Source organism: Prunus dulcis, chromosome 5, assembly GCF_902201215.1.
Source record: "Prunus dulcis chromosome 5, ALMONDv2, whole genome shotgun sequence".
In the NCBI taxonomy this organism is placed as follows: Eukaryota; Viridiplantae; Streptophyta; class Magnoliopsida; order Rosales; family Rosaceae; genus Prunus; species Prunus dulcis.
The window spans coordinates 7,444,273-7,464,823 of NC_047654.1; the positions used below are offsets into that span (position 1 = coordinate 7,444,273).

General features: G+C 35.8%; 4 protein-coding genes across 4 annotated transcripts; 3 read left to right on the forward strand and 1 right to left on the reverse strand.

The window, feature by feature from the left end:
* The first annotated feature begins 5,317 nt into the window (after positions 1–5,317).
* LOC117628258 (phosphatidylinositol/phosphatidylcholine transfer protein SFH11) lies at positions 5,318–9,409 on the forward strand. The gene is made up of 11 exons (XM_034360674.1): positions 5,318–5,935; positions 6,036–6,135; positions 6,723–6,989; positions 7,137–7,214; positions 7,883–7,984; positions 8,089–8,138; positions 8,274–8,382; positions 8,505–8,588; positions 8,860–8,901; positions 8,981–9,022; positions 9,108–9,409. The coding sequence occupies exons 1-11, from the start codon at positions 5,550–5,552 to the stop codon at positions 9,165–9,167; spliced, it is 1,320 nt and encodes a 439-aa protein (XP_034216565.1). The 5' UTR covers positions 5,318–5,549; the 3' UTR covers positions 9,168–9,409.
* A 2,209-nt stretch (positions 9,410–11,618) lies between these two features.
* On the forward strand, positions 11,619–15,400 carry LOC117628711 (vesicle-associated protein 1-2-like). Its single transcript, XM_034361214.1, has 8 exons — positions 11,619–11,959; positions 12,091–12,161; positions 12,626–12,707; positions 12,808–12,923; positions 13,020–13,184; positions 13,274–13,324; positions 14,231–14,308; positions 14,943–15,400. The coding sequence occupies exons 1-8, from the start codon at positions 11,908–11,910 to the stop codon at positions 15,051–15,053; spliced, it is 726 nt and encodes a 241-aa protein (XP_034217105.1). The 5' UTR covers positions 11,619–11,907; the 3' UTR covers positions 15,054–15,400.
* A 1,911-nt stretch (positions 15,401–17,311) lies between these two features.
* Positions 17,312–18,650, forward strand: LOC117628084 (heat shock 22 kDa protein, mitochondrial-like). The gene is made up of 2 exons (XM_034360451.1): positions 17,312–17,833; positions 18,118–18,650. Exons 1-2 carry the CDS (start codon positions 17,602–17,604, stop codon positions 18,513–18,515), a joined length of 630 nt encoding a protein of 209 aa, XP_034216342.1. The 5' UTR covers positions 17,312–17,601; the 3' UTR covers positions 18,516–18,650.
* A 234-nt stretch (positions 18,651–18,884) lies between these two features.
* Positions 18,885–20,292, reverse strand: LOC117628083 (leukocyte receptor cluster member 1 homolog). The gene is made up of 2 exons (XM_034360450.1): positions 20,172–20,292; positions 18,885–19,762 (listed from the first exon to the last, which is right to left on the reverse strand). Exon 2 carries the CDS (start codon positions 19,729–19,731, stop codon positions 19,066–19,068), a length of 666 nt encoding a protein of 221 aa, XP_034216341.1. The 5' UTR covers positions 19,732–19,762; positions 20,172–20,292; the 3' UTR covers positions 18,885–19,065.
* Positions 20,293–20,551: the final 259 nt, after the last annotated feature.

Sequence of the window (20,551 nt, forward strand, 5' to 3'; positions counted from 1 at the left end):
ATTTATCCTAATCGCTGCAATTGGTCTTGCCTGTTGGTTGTTGTTGATGAGCAAGCTTCACAATGGTACTCTTTAGTTGATGTGATTGCTCACTTTATTGACTACATAAGGTGGTATGAGAATGTGGTATAAAAATGTGGTAAGAGTAGCACAAAAGTATTGATTTGTAGTGAGGGGGCCATAGGCTTAAGTATAGCAATTTTTCTTTGTATTTGTTACCACACCCTGACAGGATCCGACCAAAATTCCACTTTGGAATCCGAGCCAAACCCTGTGAGTGTCCGATACCTGGCTAATGCCGGGCACAAAGACCAAACTGCCCTTCTAACTAAAAATTCACTTGTAAAATAAGATTATCTTCTGCCGAAAATTTGGCAAAGCTTCCCCTGTAATTTACTCATTTTCCAAAATTTCCACATGCCATCAAACATTTATATAACTCAATCGTTCAGCATGCATTCAATTATATCCAAACAAAAGCATCATAATATTCTAGTCTCAGGTCGCAATAAATCAAATAAATCAATCTGCTAATAAAATTCATCTCAACTTTCAGAACAACAATAATGCATTGGTAAACTCAAACATTCTAACTTGTGGCTACACCTTGTAACTATAGGCTGCCTATGTACCCTTACTGAGAGATTATGGTCACCCACCGTTGGATATTAATCTAATGGTTCAAAATGATATATATAAATGCAATATGACATAAATGATTATTACCCGATTCAAGTCATAAATGAGTGAACCGTTGAATTTACATCCAACGGTGAGTGACCATAAATCTCTTGGACTACAGGGGTCCAAGAGATCAGGACTGATATAAAATAATGCAATATAAAGATAAATGAACATAATAAAATAAAATAAGTTAAAGATTTATAAGCTCCGAACATCCTTGTATCGAACTCACGTAAAGTTCATAAATAAATAAATAAATTTATATATATCAATAACTTGATTAGAATTTATATATATTTCCATCTATCACTTGTAAAACAATTGTAACGCTTAATAAAATAATGGTAACTGTATAAAATCCTCAATTTAGTTTAAAAGCATTCAGAACTTAAATTCTCTCCACCTAGACGTAACCCCATTTCTGATTCGTCAATTCCATATATGCCATCAATTCCATATAATAATCCGTCAATTCCAATGTTAGTCTGTCAATTTCATCCTCGCAAGCCTCGGAAACACAAAGTTAACCGAGCTGCATTCCTCGCAGGTCTCAGAGATACAAAGAGCTTCCATTGAGGGATCCCTCAAATAAGCTTATTTGAGGGATACTTCTTATAAGCCCTACTCCGGATTGTATTTCACTAATCCAAACCGCCTATTTTGTAGATACTCATTCAAAGATCATCTCTACAAAAAATTACTTGAATCAGATATCATTTGACCACTCAATTGAGTTATTGAAATTTTAGTATTTTCTTGAAGCACCGTGTTCATTGATTTTGTAAGACACAATTGGATGTCGAAACCGGTTCCAATTTGTATAATTTTTTGTAAGGATGATCTATGAATGAAGACCTAAAAAATAGATGATTTGGATCATTGGGAAAAAAATTGTATGGTACCCTAAAGGGCATCCCTCAAATAAAATTATTTGAGAGATCCCTCAATAGAAGGAGACTGCTAAGAGATAATACTTCAATCTGAGCCGCAATCCTCGCACCACATGGTTCAGGAGTTCCCGAAACTCGTGGGGCATCATCAAAATAACAAATTGTCTCAAGGCAACTGGGGGGGTACCCTCGCGGTGGATTTGAAAATCATAACTCGTCATGTATATAAACTTTCAATAAATTGGTTCTCAACTAAACTTAAAAAAAAAATATATATATATATATATATATTAACATGTACTTGGACATTTACTTAATTTCTTATTTCTTTTGAAATCTGATTTACAAATTATTCTCAACTCTTCACATCTGAACACCAAATAATATCCTTAAAAAGTAATTTCAATTACATAGCAACTCAAGAACATTAAATCATCCAATAATACTCAGCCAGATACAATGATAATAATCAACACGATAAATAGATAACTTCCAATATTTCATAACCTTCCAATACCAAAATAATAACCAATATCAACATAAAACACTATAACATAAACTCATAAACCAAACATAAACAAAACACTTAACATAACAGTCAATCCTCAAGTATAAGATTGTTCTAATACATCTCGAAGGATAAACTACCTCGGAATACTCTCAGCCCACAAAATGGTTAGACTTCAAAAATTGGGTCAACGGGCTCGAGTGGGAGTCCACTACCACCTATCACAAAACCAGGAGTCCCTAAAGGTCCCAATAGGTCTAAGATACATGTCCCGAAAATTTGCTTTCAATCGGACGGTCGAATTGATCATGATCGGACGATTGGACGGTTTCTATAACCCTAGCCATAGGGCTAGCCTTTTTGGAGTATCTGAGACTCCGATTCACGATCCGTTGAATCCTACACGATCCTAGAATTGTCTAGGTCAACACATACAAGAATAACTATGGTCCAACGGTTCAAACGCATCGAACCCGGAAATCACACACTATGCGAGATCCGATCGAGACTCAAACGTTGTCCGAATTGAGATCCGCGAATTCCTACGCGCTCGCGAGGACTAAGAGATTATTTTAGGACTGAATGTAACTTCACTATACTGCCCACACGCCGCCACACATGCTGGCAGCTCGTGGGTGTCTAGAATAAACTCCAACGGCCCGAAAAACTCCAAACCGCTGCCCAAGATTCCTACCCTAGGTCTAGGACATCAATTAGAGTCACTTTTATTCTTGGACCAAGGCCAAAAATTAACCGGAACTAGCCGAAACGAAGCCAAAACCGTCGGCATAATATGGATATATGAAACAATCTGGCTCGACGGATTTCTTGGCTGGGGTCGCCGGAAATGCAAAAATACCGACGGAAAAGCCTAACCATTCCTTAGCTTCAATTCGAGCTCATCATTAGCCAATCAGATCGGGTCTTAGGTGGATTTTATAGAGGAGGACAAGATGAACACTTTTCGTGAAGGTGGCGTGTCCATCCGGTGAACCACGATGTCGATTTTGTGGCTTGGAAGTCGAACAGTCACTGTTGCTACAGTGACTGTCGAAAAACAAAGGAAAAAAAAATGGCTGAAGCTGCTGGGGGAGGAAGGAGAGAAAAATAAAAAGAGTTTGGGTACTGTAGCAATAAGAAATTTCAAAATTCCCTTTACGTCCTTTTTGTTTCTAGACCTTTTCTCCTTCGCTACAACTCAGAATTGGGTGTGCCGCATGGGTACGAACTCGTATCGTCGAGCTCTACGTAATGGTACCATCCAAATCCCCAAATTCCTTCCCGATCAAAAAGTCAACTTTAAACCTAATAAAATATTCTAGGGGTATAATTGTCTTTTTAAAGAATAAATTAATAATTAAAAATAAATTAAGAATCGGGTTGTTACACACCCAATATATATAGGCTTATTTGTTGAAATGCCCTATGTGGTTTCCAAATAGTCTCAATTTGTCCCATGACGTTTTAAATGACTTAATCTTACTCGTGAACTTCCATTATGTGACCAAGGTTGCCCTATTCGATTAGTCTTTAGATAAAAATCGTTAAATCAGCTGATGTTGCATGGGTATTTTGGTAAATTTAACTATTAAAAATAAAAAAATTCAAATAAAAATAAAAAATTGCTTGAAATTATTTAAAATGTTTAAAAATATATAAAATAAAAATAAATTAGGAATAACTTTTTTAACAATACCCAACAGCTCCTCCCAACCTCCAAGTTCAACGATACTATCAAATCCCTCATCTTCTCTCTCTCTCTCTCTCTCTCTCTCTCTCTCTCTCTCTCTCTCCTCCCCTACTATGTCTCCCTCTCTTTCCCTGCAACTTAGATATGGGGGAGAGAGTTATGCTGGAGAAATATCTCCCCCAAACTGTACCATGTTCTTCCACATAACCAACACCAACCCAAAGTCCACTATTTCCAAAATTAACAGAACTCCCCAATAAATAACTCAATAAAATTAATTGGGGGGCCCAAGACCACCCCTGGCCTTAACACAACTTTGCCCATGACTATAATATTTATATTCTCAAAAAGCTTACGCGACGTGATAGCTTACATAATTTGCAACGAGATATAAAATATTGTCTGCAATTTAATCATTTGTAAAATCCAGCAAATGTGTGAGGTTTTGTCATAAAAGATAAGTGTAATTAGTAGTAAAACCAATTATTATATGTTATATTTTATTTTATCAAGTTTCCAACTTATGTCTTTACGTTCTTCAACCAAAACACTATTTAAAAATGTTCCATTCTCTTGCCAAAAAGAATCTCTAATTGCCCTTTATATGCCATCTTAGGATTTTATTAAGGGTAACTATTTTCAAAATACATATTATTTTAATTAACTTATGCTTATCGTAATTTTATTTTAGTTTTTAAAGATTTGTTGTATCCTATATAATGTTGTATGGTATTTGGTATATATTGTATGATATCGTGTATTGCGTATCTGTATCCGTACTTCATAGGAGCTAATTTCACACAAGACACGAACAGGTGAAAACTCACTATGTAGATCTAATTATGATACTAAAATACATTGTAAACTCAAGTGAGTGGTGAACTCTAATTATTCAAGTGTCGTTGGGGAGGTGAAAACTCACTATGTAGATCTAATTATGATACTAAAATACATTGTAAACTCAAGTGAGTGGTGAACTCTAATTATTCAAGTGTCGTTGGGGTTGTGCCGCGAAAAGGTACAATATAGATTCGAATTTTGCCATCATCAAGAGAAAGGAAGCATTGGAGTTTGAATGAAGCTTAGCTCAAGCTTTTATTGCATTATGCTGACATTTTGCTTAGTAGTTCAGTTTGAATATCTTTGATATGATCTCACTTTGAATACAAGCGATACTCTAAATTATAAGAGGGAGGGGGTTTCTCACACACACTATCGGTGTCATAGAACTCGAACTTGAGACCACTGATCTGCAAATCAAGACCATTTTCTACTGGGTAGATCCTGTTGGCGATATGATCTCACTTTGAATTGAATAGAATTCATTTAACATACTGATGATATACTACAGGCTACCTCGAATGAAACAAATCGTTACAGAGTTATGTACACAGGTTACTTGAAGCTCAGGCATTCGAAGCTGCAAGCAAAGCATGGAATTGGATACCCAGCCCAACATCGTTTCACCTTTTCTTTTCTTTCCTTTTCTTTTTTATTTATTTATGTTTTGTGTTCACCTTCTTTTGCTTGCTGTTCTCTCCTTGCGCATTTTTCATAAATTTCATGTACAATTGTTTGAAATTCAACAACTGCCTACACTGTAATGTTGTAATGGGCTGCCATTGTCTCTGTAGCAAAACTGTTTCTTCCTGTAATTGATGCAAGAATAATTAGTTCAACTTCTTCCCCTTCCAAACTCGTAACAATTAAACATTAATTGTTTATGTTCTAACCATTAAAGTTGGATTCTGTAAGGGCACGCTTTTCGTCTTTACCTATGTATAAGTCAAGAGAAGACAGGGATATAGTCATATCTAAAGGTGGTGGAGATGGAGATGGAGATGGCGATGTTGCCTCAAGTTCAGGGAAGCCCAAAATTCTTCATCCACCCATTGAAAGCCATTGGCATCTCCCTCCTCAAGACAAACACAGGCCTTCATCTTCAATGTCAAACTTAGGCCTCAAGACAATGATCAAGTTTCGCGACACGTTCAAGAAGCTTGGAGGGAGTAGCAGCAGCATCAGCAGCAATAAGAGCTTGAAAACGGTTCTCGGAGGAGTTCGTGATCCAAAGGATGAAAAGGTTGTAGAGTGTTTCAGAGAACTGCTTTTCCTTGAGGACCAGCTTCCTCCACAGCACAATGATTATCATACCCTTTTAAGGTAAGTTGATGTGGGAACATTATTTGACATTAAGTGTTTCCAAATTTTCTATTTCATTGATAATGCTATTTTTCTTTCTTTCTGAGATTTCATTTTATAGGTTTCTCAGAATGAGGGACTTTGATTTTACAAAAGCAAAAGATGCCTTCTTGAGTTATCTTAAGTGGCGCGAGGATTATATGGTTGATGCAATTCCAAAGGTGAAAGATTTCGAAGTAAACTATATTTTCCAACAGATACAGAGGATAATGATATATTTCATATTGGTTTTACAGCATGACTTATATCAGAAGCTTTAATTTTGGTGTGCTAATAGCACAGAAATGCAGGGATATCATGTTATGTAAACATTAGAGTGTATAGAAGCTTGAAGCACAAGTTACTCTAGAGGCTTGTTTTAAGATAAATTTGAAGAAAGCAGACATGGGCTTAGCCAAGTTGGCTAGAGCGGATGTGCTCTCCACTCTGCACCGGAGTTCGAATCCCCCTCCATATAGTTTAAATTAGTTTAAAGTAGAATATTGCTTGTATCAAAAAAGATAAACCACCAAGTCCATATTAATTACTCTAAAAGCCTGTTTTAGTTCTAGCTTTCATGAGATTAAATATAAAGTTTCAACTAAAAAAAAGGGAACAATTTTCACCCATAAAATTTGACTGCAGGCCATGTATGGATTGTACCATTATCATTTTACATCAACTAGTCTTACTACAGCAAGGCACATCACTACAAGATTTTCTTTCCCTGTTTTTGGCTAATCCAATAGTAGATGTTCTGATATTGCAGGAGTTTAAGTTTGAGGAGTATGAAGCAGTAAAGAAATGCTATCCTCATGGATATCATGGGGTAGACCGGTACGGTAGACCGTTGTACATCGAAAGAATCGGGATGGTAGACCTTAACAAGCTTCTGCAAGTAACTACCCTTGAAAGATTTACCAAGTATCATGTGTCGGAACAAGAGAAAACATTAAATTGGAGATACCCTGCATGTTCACTTGCAGCCAAGAGGCATGTAGCATCTACAACAAGTATTTTAGATGTGCATGGAGTGGTGAGCATCTTTTTCTCATGTTCATCCCATATGTTATTTCATGAAGATTTGATTTTGCTGGCTGAGAAAAATAAAACAGCCTCATCAAATGTGTTATTTGAATTGCAACAGTGAGTTCTAACATACTTGAAATTTGTGTTTGATTAGGGATTGGCTAATTTCTCAAAGCCTGCTAGATATCTCTTCATGGAAATTCAGAAGATTGATAGCAATTACTACCCAGAGGTACGTGGGTTGTCATTTTCTCTGCAGGGGTGCTATGTGAACAACAAGATGGTTAGAATGGTTGATTGGTGAGTCAGGAGATTAGTAATCTAGATTCCAAAACAAAAAATTAGAAAAATTAGTGATGAATATGTCGATAATCTTACCATTAAGTCCATAGGATTAGATTAGATTGGAGATAAGTCACTATATTCAAGGTACGTTGAAGGACGAAACAAGACCCAACTTCAAAAATTTTGTCCAAATTGAAGTTGATGGACTAGTGATGAAGGAAATTTATCCCTTCAAAACCCCACAAGATAGTAGGATATTAACACCTTATAACTCAACGATTCTAATTCCCACGATATTAAAAATCATTCATCTCACTTTCATTTCTTATTTCAATACACATCGAATCTAGTGAGTTATCCAATTCAATCCAACCCTAAACACCAAATCTGCCGTAAGCTATCATAGTCAACTTAATTATCGGGTATTAGAAGGCGGTATATTTTCATCGGATTAAAAGGAATGCCAAGTCCTTACCTACTGAAAATTGATGAATTACACTTCATTTTTTTTGAAATGAAATGAATGACACTTCATTTTTAGATATACTAACAGAAGTGTAGTGTATGTGCTCTTATTTATCTGTCAATGACTTTAGAGCTATTGATATTTTTCAGACTCTAAATCGCCTGTTTATTGTGAATGCTGGATCTGGGTTTAAAATGCTGTGGAAAGCAGTGAAGGCTTTCCTTGATACACGCACATTAGCAAAGATTCAGGTGAGGGTTCTTTTCTCTAGGGTGGATAAATTTCTAGCCAGAAATTTTTTCTCCTTAATCCCAGTGGACTAATTTTTTTTGAGTCTTCGAGATTATTATTTCAGGTGCTGGGATACAATTACCAAAGTAACCTGCTTGATGTTGTTGATCAAAGGTAAGCATTTCAAGCCCAAGTTGGTACAAATTCGCACGTATATTTGTATAAATAAATTAGAAATGAGAGAAAAAAGGGTTCTTTTTCTGATTTATTCTTCATAATTAAGAAAAAAATAAATTCAATTTTCTGCAGCAATTTGCCAACTTTTCTGGGTGGAGACTGCACCTGTTCTGATTATGGAGGCTGCCTTTTAAGTGACAAAGGACCCTGGAACAATCCAGATATTACAGAAATGCTTCAAGTGATCAACTTTTTTCCTTCCCAAGTGTTTAACTTCAAACTTTGTTGCATTGCAGTTTACACTTTTTAACCATGTGCAGTTAATACAGTAGAGGGTACATAATACTTCATCTATATTTTCAGGCAATTTCTGCAGACAATAATGGGGTCAACAATTATGCAGAAAATGGTAATTTGGATTCAGATGAGGGGCTTTTACGCAATATAGTAAGCACACCAAATATAACCAATGCCTTCCTTCCTTGCATACTTCTGCTCTCTGCATAATTCAGATATATCTGTTTCTTGATAGTTTTATTTGATGTACTTATTTCAGTTGCAGCACCATTCTTGTTTTTCTTTTTAAAGAAATTTGTTTATGTGTTTCTTCTTCCCTGTTTCTCGAATTTATAACGCTCTTTAGGATTTACTGAGAAGAGAATTAAAGAACAAGTTTTCATTCTGATATAATGCTTTTTTGTGTGGAATTGCACCACAGAAAATCAAGGCCTTGGAAGCAGAATTTAGAGAGGCCAACAAAGTGAGTTCTGAAAATTCTTGTGCCTCTCATTTCCTACAATTCAATCCACGAAAACATGTTAACTGTTGTTGTGTTGCAGAAAATTCAAGCATTAGAAGCTGCACTTGAGGAAGCCAAGATAGTGAGTCCTAAAACATAAAAATTTCTTCATATTGGTACTAGCCTTAAACATCTTTAGTGAGTCTTTCATTATTTTCTCCTCACAGGTCTTGAAAGAACTTGGCCAGCAGGTTGAAGAGTTGAGATCAACTCCTTTTGAAGGATAGCCCAGCTCATCAAATTACCAAATAAATGTGTATCTTTTTATCTTTCTAGAGGAGCGCTATTCGTGCTCCTATGGTCTATACATAATTTAACCTCTCTCGCTCCTGCAGATACATTCTCATAGGAAGGCAGAGAAGTTAAAATAAGGGAGCACGAATAACGCTCTCCCTTTTCACAAACTACACAATATTTTCAAGGACCTTTATTCGCTCGTTTCTGTCAATAAACCAAGCGATTGTCATTATAGACGGTACAATTTAAGTTTATTCATAAATCAATGTTTGGCTGGCTGGCTTTGGCTGGCTTTGTACCAGCCCAACTGCTGCGTATTGATGGTTCAACATTGACTAGCCTAACCTTGGGCCCAGACAGGAAATAATAATAATCAGTTTGTATTGATGGTCCTACTTCTGAGTGTAGGGAGAGCCATCCCTTTTTAATAAAGAACTATTTGGTATAACAGTCAAACAGTCACATGATATTATAATTTTAATATGTTATAATACGTGGTTAGTTATTAATATGTTGACTCGAGAAATTGTCGCGTAATTAGAATCACATCTTATAACTCAAATCACTTTATCCTCTAATATATCTTTCATCGATGTTATAACACGTGTAATGATTTTGCAGTCACTCCCAAGGTTTTCCTATTTTTTATGAGTTTTAATTCAATGTTAGTGAGTTGGATCAATATGGACTCCCACTCAAGCATAGTTTCATTGACAAAGATGTTTCCCAAAATGATAAAGTTTTGCCCAACATTTTTGGAGTCAACGTCATCCCGACATATAGGACAAACTGACTTTTGAACAAGAAGCCAATGATATGATTGAACTTTGGTAATGAACTACATTGTCATTACATCTACCATTTAGCAAGCATGAAGATTTTGAACAACATAAATTTTGGACTGCTACATGGCCAAAATGGGCCATGGTTCCTAGTTCCTCCCACTAGAACAACATAAATTTTGAACGGCCAGATGGCCAAAATGGTGGATAGCCCTTTGCCCCGCCCCTAGACATGCTCTTAGGTAGTTTTGTTTATTTATTTATTTTATAGGGAATGAATTGCCATATGAGCTTTGAGAGTGATGTTGAGGTTGTGTGTTTTCAAGGATTGGAAGGGCATTTTAGTCTCTTTAAATTAAAAGTTGGTCTTTTTTTTTTTTTCTTCTTTTTTTCTGGAGAAATTATGGAATTGCATTCATAATTCAACCAAAACAGTCACTAGTCACAAATGGTCATTATAATAATGAAGAAACTCTGGTATAGACATCACAATTAAAAGAGCAAACTCAGAATAACCAAAAACATATAAAGCTTGAAAAAAACCAAGTCATAACAATATAAATAAAACTCTCACAAAGGAGAGGTGGAAACCTCTCACAAAGAAGAGGTGGAAACCTCTTACAAAGAAGAGGTGGAAACCTTTCACAAAAGAGAGGTGAAAAACTCTCACAAAAGGATAGGTGAAAACAACACAAAACCCAAAGAGTCTTTGCAACTTGTTCCAAATATAAAGAAATCGTAAAAAGGATAGTGGTAGAGATCCGACACCGAACACATGTGGAGATCCGATTCCGAGACACATCAGCCTGTAATGAGCAGAAGATCATTACAAAACGAAGACAAATAGAGGAAACCTTCTGTCTCTGAAAATTGGGGAAAATAGGAGAAGGGGTGAAGGGAGGAAGGGAGAGGGGAATAAGAAAGGAGGGGAAATGGGAGGAAGAACAGTGACTTCCTCCCCCTCAAAGTGAAAACGGCTCTAGAGTCTTTTTTGTGAGAGAGAGGGCTAGGGGTTTTGATTTGGCATACCGCCACCACTACTAATTAAAAGTTGGTTTAACGTTTGATTTCTTAAAAAGGTACTAATTTAAAAAGATTAGTATAGGAGAAGAGGGTATTCTATGTTATAGAAAAACTTTAAGTATTAAAAGACCATCTAAAAATGATCTCTTGTTACCAAAAATTAATCTACAAATAAGTTACAGGTATGAGTATCAGAGTATGGGACAATTTACTCTAAAAAATTAATCTAATCCATAGTTTTTAAGTTATTGGATTACACTATGCAATCTATATATATTTTAATTCTATTTTTTTAAATAATTCTTATTTTTATAAGTGTTAGTAACCGCACCAAAAGTATGAAATTAGAATAATTTTTAATATCCATTCTATATAAATAAATATGCTATTTTTATTCCTACATCCATAGTCTATGTTGGATTTTGATATTATCTAATATCACTTGAATAAAAAATAAAGTATTAAGTTCGACTTAAAAAGAAACTAAAAAGTAAATTAGGAAAAATGAAAATAAAAAGAAGGGAATGGATAGAGTTCATATCCTCCTATGATATGCCAAAATAAGGGATCGAGGGAGAAAGAGTAGAGCTGTTATAAACGCACATTCATTCATAAAATTCATAATTAGTAACTACTCATTTACTCTCTCATAAATCATCAAAAGTCAAGAAAAAAAAAAATTATCTTTCAAAAACAGAAAAAAAGAAAAAAAAGAAAAAACACTTCCCCTCTCATAAATTCACAATCAAATTCATTTTCTTCCAATTTCCCAACAACCTCTACCCCTCTCTCTCTCTCTCTCTCTCTCTCTCTCTCTCTCTCTCTCTCGATCTCTCCGCCTATCTCTGTTTTTTATTTAAATTCAATTTAGATTCCACCTTTTTCCACAGCAAACCCAAACCAAATCGATCAAGCAATCAATCCAATGAGCACGGGCGAGCTTCTCAGCATCGAGCCTCTGGAGCTCAAGTTCCCCTGTTAGTAAAATTTTCGTAACGCTCTCTTCGTTTCGATCTGTTTGCGTTTTGTAGACTTTGTTTTTCATGTTTGCGGTATTTGTTTCTGTTTTCATTTTGTGTTTTTTTGTTTGTTTTTTTTCTCTCTTCAGTCGAATTGAAGAAGCAGATCTCTTGTTCGCTTCTGCTCTCGAATAAGACCGATAACTATGTCGCTTTCAAGGTGCTCCTCTTTTGTTTTTGTGTTTGTTTTGTGTTTGTGCTTTCAAATTCTTCTGCACGTTGTAATAATTACGTCATATTTTTCGGTTTTTTGCTTATGTTCTCCATTTGGTTGTTTGGAAAATGCGAGGAAAGAAAACGAAAAATAAAACAAAAGGAGAATTGAGAATGTGGATATTCTATCATTTGATTTTCTTTTTTTTGGAACCTGAAAAGTTACTGCTTCCACTCGATTAACATGAATTGTTGTTATCTTTTTAATATTTACTGCATGCTAGTTTGTAATGGAGTGATTTACGAATGTTGTAAATCAGACAGCATTAAAAGAAAAAAATTCGAATATGACAATTGTTATGTTTGGTTTGTTTTTCTTCCAAATATCAGATTGCAGGTAGAAATGAAACTTATATTTGTGAAGTTTGTAGATTTGCTTTGGATGTTTGATATTGATTCGATTATGTTCAGGTCAAAACTACGAATCCCAAGAAGTATTGTGTTCGTCCGAACACGGGAATTGTCTCGCCTCGATCCACATGTGATGTTATAGGTGCATATTAATTATTTTGTTCGACTGTATGTATAGTTTATATAGAATATGGGATTTGAAATTTTCGATGATTAATTCATTTATTTTTTTGTTGATTTAGTTACAATGCAAGCACAAAAAGAGGCTCCTCCAGACATGCAATGCAAGGACAAGTTTCTCCTCCAGAGTGTAAAAACCAATGATGGTGCAGCTCCAAAGGATATTACTCCAGAAGTGGTAGTTATATAATGATATTATACAATGGTGTGAATACTGGTGTTTTTGTGTACTCTATGCCGAATGTTATTCATTTGTGGAATTGATGTTGTGTAGTTCAATAAAGAGGCGGGAAATGTGGTTGAGGAGTTCAAATTGAGAGTGGTATATGTTTCTCCACCTCAACCCCCTTCTCCGGTTCCAGAAGGGTCAGAAGAAGGGTCTTCACCAAGGGGTTCTGTTATGGAGAATGGAAATGTGAATGGTGCTGAGTTTTCCAATGTGAGTACTTGAGGTAGACTTTATGATGATTTCTTATCCTCAGTCAGCAGAGAGATATTGATTGGCATGCCGTTTATTGGTGATTACAGGCTGCAAAAGCATTTAGTGAGCAGCTTGAACCTCAGGAGAGATCTGCAGAGGTAAATGCCTACTCAGACCACATATCTGTTTATGTGTGTGCACTTGTGTCTTATACCCTATCCAGTTTCTGAGTTTTTCTTGTTTGTGTTGCAGAAATCTGTTATAACTTCTGTATGTTCTTAGGTCAGATGTCTGTTACATGTATCTCTTTTCCGTTGTGCTATGAGTATCCTTACGACCAAGAACCATGTAAATATTTACTAGAAAAAATTGAAATTAGTTGTTGGACTAGTTAGTGTAACAAAAAGCTTCATATGGGGATTAAAATCTTATGTATCTATTTGATAGTTGGGTTGAGGTTTTGTGACGCTAATGCAACTTGTCTAGCGTGATATTTGTTGCACATACATGCATGCTCTTACGAGCATGCATACAATGGTGAACCTTTTTCTATATGGGCTTTATTGTACTACAATTATATCTTAAGATCAGTCCTTTTAGAATGTGAAGAAAGCTGTTGTTCACGAGACGGAAGAAGATTTATCGATTGGAATTAGTCGTTAGACAAATGACTTTAAATATCTTGGTTTTTCTTTCCTCGTTGTGTCACCGGCTAGAGTTTATCCTTACCTGAGTTTGGGGCTTGTTAGGAAATAATGGAAATTTTGGACTCCATCTTTTGGTTTATTGTGATTGTTCCTTGGTGCTTTTAATTGGACTAGAAATCATACCTTTTTTTTTATTTTGCAAACAGATAGTGGATTTAATCTTTTTTTGTTAGAGACTTTCTTTTGCCTTTTCTCTTCTTCTTCCTGATAGTTTCGTTTCTACCAATTTGTAACCTACACAGGTTTGTAATGTAACCTGCATTCACGTGTGCTGCTGCCTTAAGTAGTAGGTTGTCTACCATATAACTAGTGGTGCTTGCGATGGTAGTTCTTATACTTCTTTTCTTATAATTGCAGGCAAGATCACTTATATTGAAACTGACAGAGGAAAAGAATAAAGCAAATCAACAAAGTAACAGGCTTCGCCAGGAGCTGGTGAGAGCTTAATATGCAGCTTCTGTAGAATTTGTCCTCTTCTTTACCCATTATTTATTTATTTATTTATTTGGGAGAGGGGAGAGGGGATAGGGGTTCCTATCCTTAGGCAAAAGTATGCTTTGTGTGCTTAAACATGATTACCTTACATGTTTTCAGTTATCATTACGTGTATGTTTGCACTTTGTACATATGTAAGGGATGGTGCAAAAATGAAGAATAAAAAACTTCTTCACTGTGTTTCCTTATTCAACTCTTTTGAAGTTTCTCTTCTGAAGGTAGGCCCTTGTCGAGGGATGTTGTAGTGATTTTCCCATCCTGTGATAGTAATATAGTTTTGCGAATTGCATTCCATTTGAAGTATGGATTTTTTTCATATGAAGCTTATGGATAAGAGTGCGGTACTTAGTATTGTTACTTTCTTGGAGATGTTTGAGGTTGATTTCTGAGTAAATGTCAAGACAGTAACTATTTCTTGGACTTTTTGTCTTTTCTTCTGCTACCTTAATCACTCTCTTTTATCGACAATAAAAAGGCTTTATACTATTTTCTTCCATGGATTTCACTATATTGCATTGTTAAATCTCTTGCTTCCCAAATTTTTTTGTGCTTTTCTTATTGTGTATTTGTGTAGGAACTCTTGAAGCGTCAAGGGAGCAAAAGTCGTGGTGGTGTTTCGATCCTTTTCGTCATTATTGTTGGCTTGATTGGCTTACTTTTGGGCTATCTCATGAAGAAGTCGTAAGCACTCAGTTACAAATCTTGTGTCGAGCTGTTTCCTTTCGAGTCATTGAAGAATGATGGTTGAAGGAAAAACTGAGGGTGGCTCATTTTTAGTTAGCTTTGCGAAAAAGTTTCCAAACTTGTTTAGGTGGGGCTGTGGATCTTAGGTGCTGGAATTCTAGATTAGTGCGTGGTAAACTTACATTCTTTTGTAACTTAAGAGGATGATTTTCACTTTGTTTCATTTGTGTTTCAACTTTGAGAGATTTTGGTTAACTGTATCTCTGATGGTTGTCAATAATTTTATACATCTCAGTGTGATGTAAAACATGTCTTCATTTCTTCTATATTATTTTTTCTTTGTTTCAAGTTTGTCGGTAATTATCTTAATGAATCCCACTGTCCCATTTTTTGTTTGTTTTTTTTCATTTTCTGGGTATGTTTTGGGGTTTGCATCTAAACTAAAGGTCTTTGACTTAATATGTAAAGTAAAACAGTGGGTTTAAATGGGAAAGGAATAACAAATGTGAGTTAGGTGAGTTGATCAAGATAGTATGCCCTTCTATTGCACCCGAGTTTGAACGCCTTCTGTACATTAGAGTTGTTTAGGATATTGCACGTGGGAAAAAAAAAAGAAAAAAGGAATGAATAATTTTGCGGACTTTGTAATCAAGCAACTAAAAGAGGCAGCCTCATGAAATCAAATGAAACCAGGAATTCTAACCTAATTGGATGCAAATTCCTAATTCTGCATGAGATATGTATGGATCAAGCTCAAATCTAAACCAATGCCCTTGTAGGCTTGACAATGAGAATGATGCATTTCTGAAGTAAAAAATTTGGAAGAATTGTCTGTCTGGTCTGAATTTACCGTGGTCTGACGTGGCTTTAAATTGTATAATGAACAAAGTACAATGATTAACAAGAAATAACATTTTCTATTGTTGAGGCAGACAATGCCAGTCATGCTTGTTTTGGCGGTTTTGAACAGGAAAGTAGCCGGAGTTTGTAGATTTGTACTCCCATGTGAAAACATGTGACTGCGTAACAAAGTGCACCGATATGAAACACATGAAACAAAATAAAATAAAGAGCATAGATCGAATGCGCCCTCCCCATTTACTAACTAGCATTCGGTCTACTCATATATCTTTTTCAATATTGAAAGAAATTTTAAATTCGAATCCTCATTTCGTAAAAGATAAAAATAGAAGATATTTATTTTAAAAATTATTTTAGCATGACATATTATACAATAACTTATATAGAACCTAATAAGAGAGAAAAATTCAAAACTAGCCACTTGTCATTTTCTAATTGGTTCTTATTATGTTAAAATTAATGTGGCTAATTTTGAATTTCGCTCTAAATAAGTATAAGGGCTTTTGTATATTAGGTCATGCTAAAATAATAGTAATACCCTTAAACACCTTAGACCCACATAAATAATATGAATTTTCTTCGGTACCTATTCTAAACTAAAAATATTTAAGTACTATTTTAATTAAGGACTAGTCCAAATTTTCTATTTTAGTAAACAGTTTCAATTTGTAATATATGCTTATATTATTTTTTAAAAATATTTTATTTTATTTTTATTACAAGCGGTATTGAAGAAATCCAGAGCATTGTCGAATGCAAAACATCCAAATTCAAGACATTTTTTTTATGAGGAATGCTAGCAACCTTCTCTCTAACCTTCTCTTTTGAACATTCTCCCTTCTCTTTATGACAAGTGTCATTTTCCTTACACTTACAACAATGCCATTAATGCATCACACAATTTGATTTTTGTTTTCCAAGTTTACCCTTTTAAAATGTATTGGCTTTTATATTTCCTTTAATTTATTCAAATTTTGTTATAACTTTTTTAGCATATTGTTAAAAAATAAATAATTAAAAAAATACATCGTTTTCAAAAATTAAAATAAAATTTTTTTTCATGACATTGTTATCATTTTTATTTTGTTTTTAACAAAACGCGCGTTCTCTTAGGAGAAATTAAAATTTAAAAAAAACTTCAGTTTTTATTTTCTTATTTAATTTTTAACAATGTGTTAAGAAAGTTATTAAAAAAAAAAATTAGCTTGTTATTTAAAAAAAATTAATACATTTAATAAGGGTAAACTTGGAAAACAAAAACTAATTTGTGTGATGCATTAATGACATTGTTTTTAGTGTAAGAAAAATAACACTTGTCATGAGAAGAAGGAAGAAAGTTAGAAAGAAAGTTGCTAGCACTCCCTTTTTTTTATTTCGGGTTTTGCATTCATAACTTGTAAATCCGAAGGAAAAAAAAAATATATATCCGATCAAACTGTTTGTTTCTAGAACCTTCACTAGTATCCCTGTATGCTCTGGAACTTTCTCCAAGCCTCTCCCTCCTTCCCCTTCTCCACGCCTCCCCTGTCAACATCCCATATGTGTCTGCTCTATATAAAACCCCGTGCCTTCAAACCCTCGTCAACACCCAACACGTACAAAATCTAATCTCCATTCACAAACTGATCAAACCACAAAACCAACACAGTAGAAAAAAGCCACTTCAGTCTCTTTTCTAGCAAGCACAAATGGCTTCTTCAGTTTCGATCCTTCTCAGAAGGGCCTCTGCCCCAACCCTCTTCTCCAAGCTCTCCAGCCCCATTCGCTCTGCTTCAGTTTCTCCCCTTGTCTATCGCTCCTTCAACTCCAACGCCCAGGTCACAAGCTACGATCAAGATGATCGTAGGGTCCCTGTTGATCGCAGCACCACTGACAGGTCTCCCTTTCGCCGCCGTGACCTTGGCCCCACCTTCTTCTCAGGTACTGGTCATCTGGGTTCGTTTCATTTCTCACATCATATATTTTTTGAATACAAACGCTAAACTATGCTGGTTTGCAAGTCAAGGTCTTTTCCACTAGGCTAGGTCCTGTTAACTTTTCAGACCATTTCTAAACTAGTTGGTTTTATTGCATAATATTGGGGGTTATCTCAATTGGGTTTTTCTTTTTCTTTTTTCTCCTGGTCAGATGTTTCGAAGTCCAAATTGGGTTTTTCGTTTTAGTCAAATATCTCAATTGGGTTTTTGTCTTTTTGCGAATTGCAGATGTGTTTGATCCATTTTCACCAACAAGGAGTCTGAGCCAGGTTCTGAACATGATGGACCAGTTCACGGAGAACCCATTTTTTGCAGGGTCAAGAAGAGGCTGGGACGTCAAGGAAAACGAGGAAGCTCTGTTTCTGCGGATGGACATGCCAGGCTTAGACAAAGAGGATGTGAAGATCTCGGTGGAGCAGAACACGCTGGTTGTGAAAGGAGAAGATAAAGACTCGGAGGATGAAGAAGGTGGAGGCAGGAGATTCTCTAGCAGATTGGATCTGCCTCCCAATCTTTACAAGCTCGATTCGATTAGGGCTGAGATGAAGAACGGGGTTCTGAAGCTGGCGATTCCTAAGGTCAAAGAGGACGAAAGGAAGGACGTCTTTGAGGTTAAGGTCGAGTGAGAGTGTCTCAGACAGACTGATCTGTTTTGTTTTCGTTTTGGAGTGTGTACATTTTCTTTCGGTGATGTAGTTTTGTTTAGACCCAGTTCAACATGAATAAAATAGATGTCATGGTTCATGCTCAATTTCACAAAATAAGTCTAATCGGTCTAATTCTTAGCAGAAAAAGAGATCACTTCCAAATCATTTTTCATCTTACTTGTACGGGCTTTGTATATACAAGTGTGTGTTGGATTTTCTTAACCACATTCTTGGGGCCGTGGGTCTATTCTCTTTTTCATCTTACTCATTTTAACCTAGAAAAATAAGATTATAGAGACTGCAATTACCCCAACTAGCACTTATATACGAAGTGAAATAGACAACAGATTAGCGACTTGCAGGGTATCAATCCACTATATGTAATATCATTGTAACACAAAGTAACAGCCATAACATCCTTTGATGCATCACGAATCCAAAATGTTAAACACCAAAACTATAGAGACTACAAACACAACTTGAATCAGAGAATTCAAAGTTCTGGTTAATTGAGAACACTTCCGTAAACTCACCTCCTAGAAAACCTTCTATCCTTCAAAGCAGCTCCACCTTTTCGGGTCTTGTTCAGAATCAATGCGCGTTCCCTTTCTTTCTCTCGCTTCTCCCTTTCCAATCGTTCTTCCCTCAATTCTTCCAACGTCTTCTTCCCACTCTTGTTCTTCATCTCCCCCTTAGCCCCTTTGGACGATTCATCACCGTCACCACTGTCATCATTTGCATCTGCACTCAGCCTTTCAAGGTACCATGGCAGCTTAACTCCTTTACCAGCAACTCCATAACCCAACCTATACTTCTCATCTTCTGCAGTCACAACCCTGGGCTTCTCCTCCTTCTTCATCTTCTTATTCTTCTTAAACCCATCTTTACCATCATCTCCCTCATTCTCTAATCCTTTAATAGGGTCAAAAATCTTAATCCCTTCAAACAGATTAATATGACCCGGCTTTGATTCCACTACAGCAGGCTTCTCCCCTTGGCTCACCGGAGCCAAGCCACGGGCAGTCCGGAGCTGCTCAAGACGGAACTCAGCATCCCGCTTGCGCGACTGTTCACGCTTGAGCTGCTCTTCTTTGGCGGCAGCTTCTTCGTCCTGTCGCACCTTCTCTCTATTATCAAAGTTGTACACATTCCACCGCTTCTGAGGCAGTATATTCAGACCACCATGACCACCCATGACTACTTCTAATTCCAAATTACAATTTCACCTGCATATAATACGTAAAAACGATCAATTGGGATTTCGCCAGGAACGAACAAAACTAGGGTTGCAGACTCAGAAAGAGATACAACGGAATGAAATCTAGGGTTTCCTATGCTATAAAATTGGGGTCTTTCAAATCAAAAATATGCTACGCCGAAGAAATACAATTTCAAGGTAATAGCATGAATTCGCATGTGGAATTCGAAAATCCAAATTAAATTGAATTTTTGCACAGATACATGTTAGGGTTTTGGCAACCAAAAACAATTGGTGAAATTCAGAAGAGCTGCAAATAGCTTACAAGAATGGAAAAAGAGTTTCTCGTATCGATGCAATACGAATATGAAAAGCAAACATAAATCGTAAGAAACAAGCAAATCAAAACCAAAAACGAAGACGAGAAAAGAACTTACAGCTTCAACTTCAAAGAAGGACCAAAGCGAAAGCGCCAAGCTTCTCTCAAGCGCCAAAGAAGGGAACGTCGGTCGTTTAATCACATTCGTTGGGTTTACCTTTTCTTTTTGGGAAACTCTATTGGAACCTAATTTTTTGCTCTTTGGACCCAACAACCATAAAGGTTTTACAAAATTTCCTATTGTACCCTTATTATTAAAATTAAAATTTATCCCTTTCCTTTCTTTTTTCCTTTTTGCCCTTTTCCTCTTTTGTTGCCATTGTTTTGTAAATTTTCTTTGTTCTGTCATAATTATAGATTTTTTTAAATAAAAAAATTTGGGCTAAACGTATATGCGTTCGTTTTTTCTATGAAAATTCTAATATTTCTAATAAGAAA

What these genes read in the sequence shown, in the direction of transcription:
- LOC117628258 (XM_034360674.1), top strand. Translation starts at nt 5,550, where the DNA reads ATGTATAAGTCAAGAGAAGACAGGGATATAGTCATATCTAAAGGTGGT. An exon ending in GATTATCATACCCTTTTAAG is followed by an intron (nt 5,936 to 6,035) that starts GTAAGTTGATGT and finishes TTCATTTTATAG; the next exon opens with GTTTCTCAGAATGAGGGACT. An exon ending in AATTTAGAGAGGCCAACAAA is followed by an intron (nt 8,902 to 8,980) that starts GTGAGTTCTGAA and finishes GTTGTGTTGCAG; the next exon opens with AAAATTCAAGCATTAGAAGC.
- LOC117628083 (XM_034360450.1), bottom strand. Translation starts at nt 19,731, where the DNA reads ATGGGTGGTCATGGTGGTCTGAATATACTGCCTCAGAAGCGGTGGAAT.
- LOC117628711 (XM_034361214.1), top strand. Translation starts at nt 11,908, where the DNA reads ATGAGCACGGGCGAGCTTCTCAGCATCGAGCCTCTGGAGCTCAAGTTC. An exon ending in TCTGGAGCTCAAGTTCCCCT is followed by an intron (nt 11,960 to 12,090) that starts GTTAGTAAAATT and finishes TTCTCTCTTCAG; the next exon opens with TCGAATTGAAGAAGCAGATC. An exon ending in CTCAGGAGAGATCTGCAGAG is followed by an intron (nt 13,325 to 14,230) that starts GTAAATGCCTAC and finishes TTATAATTGCAG; the next exon opens with GCAAGATCACTTATATTGAA.
- LOC117628084 (XM_034360451.1), top strand. Translation starts at nt 17,602, where the DNA reads ATGGCTTCTTCAGTTTCGATCCTTCTCAGAAGGGCCTCTGCCCCAACC. An exon ending in TGGCCCCACCTTCTTCTCAG is followed by an intron (nt 17,834 to 18,117) that starts GTACTGGTCATC and finishes TGCGAATTGCAG; the next exon opens with ATGTGTTTGATCCATTTTCA.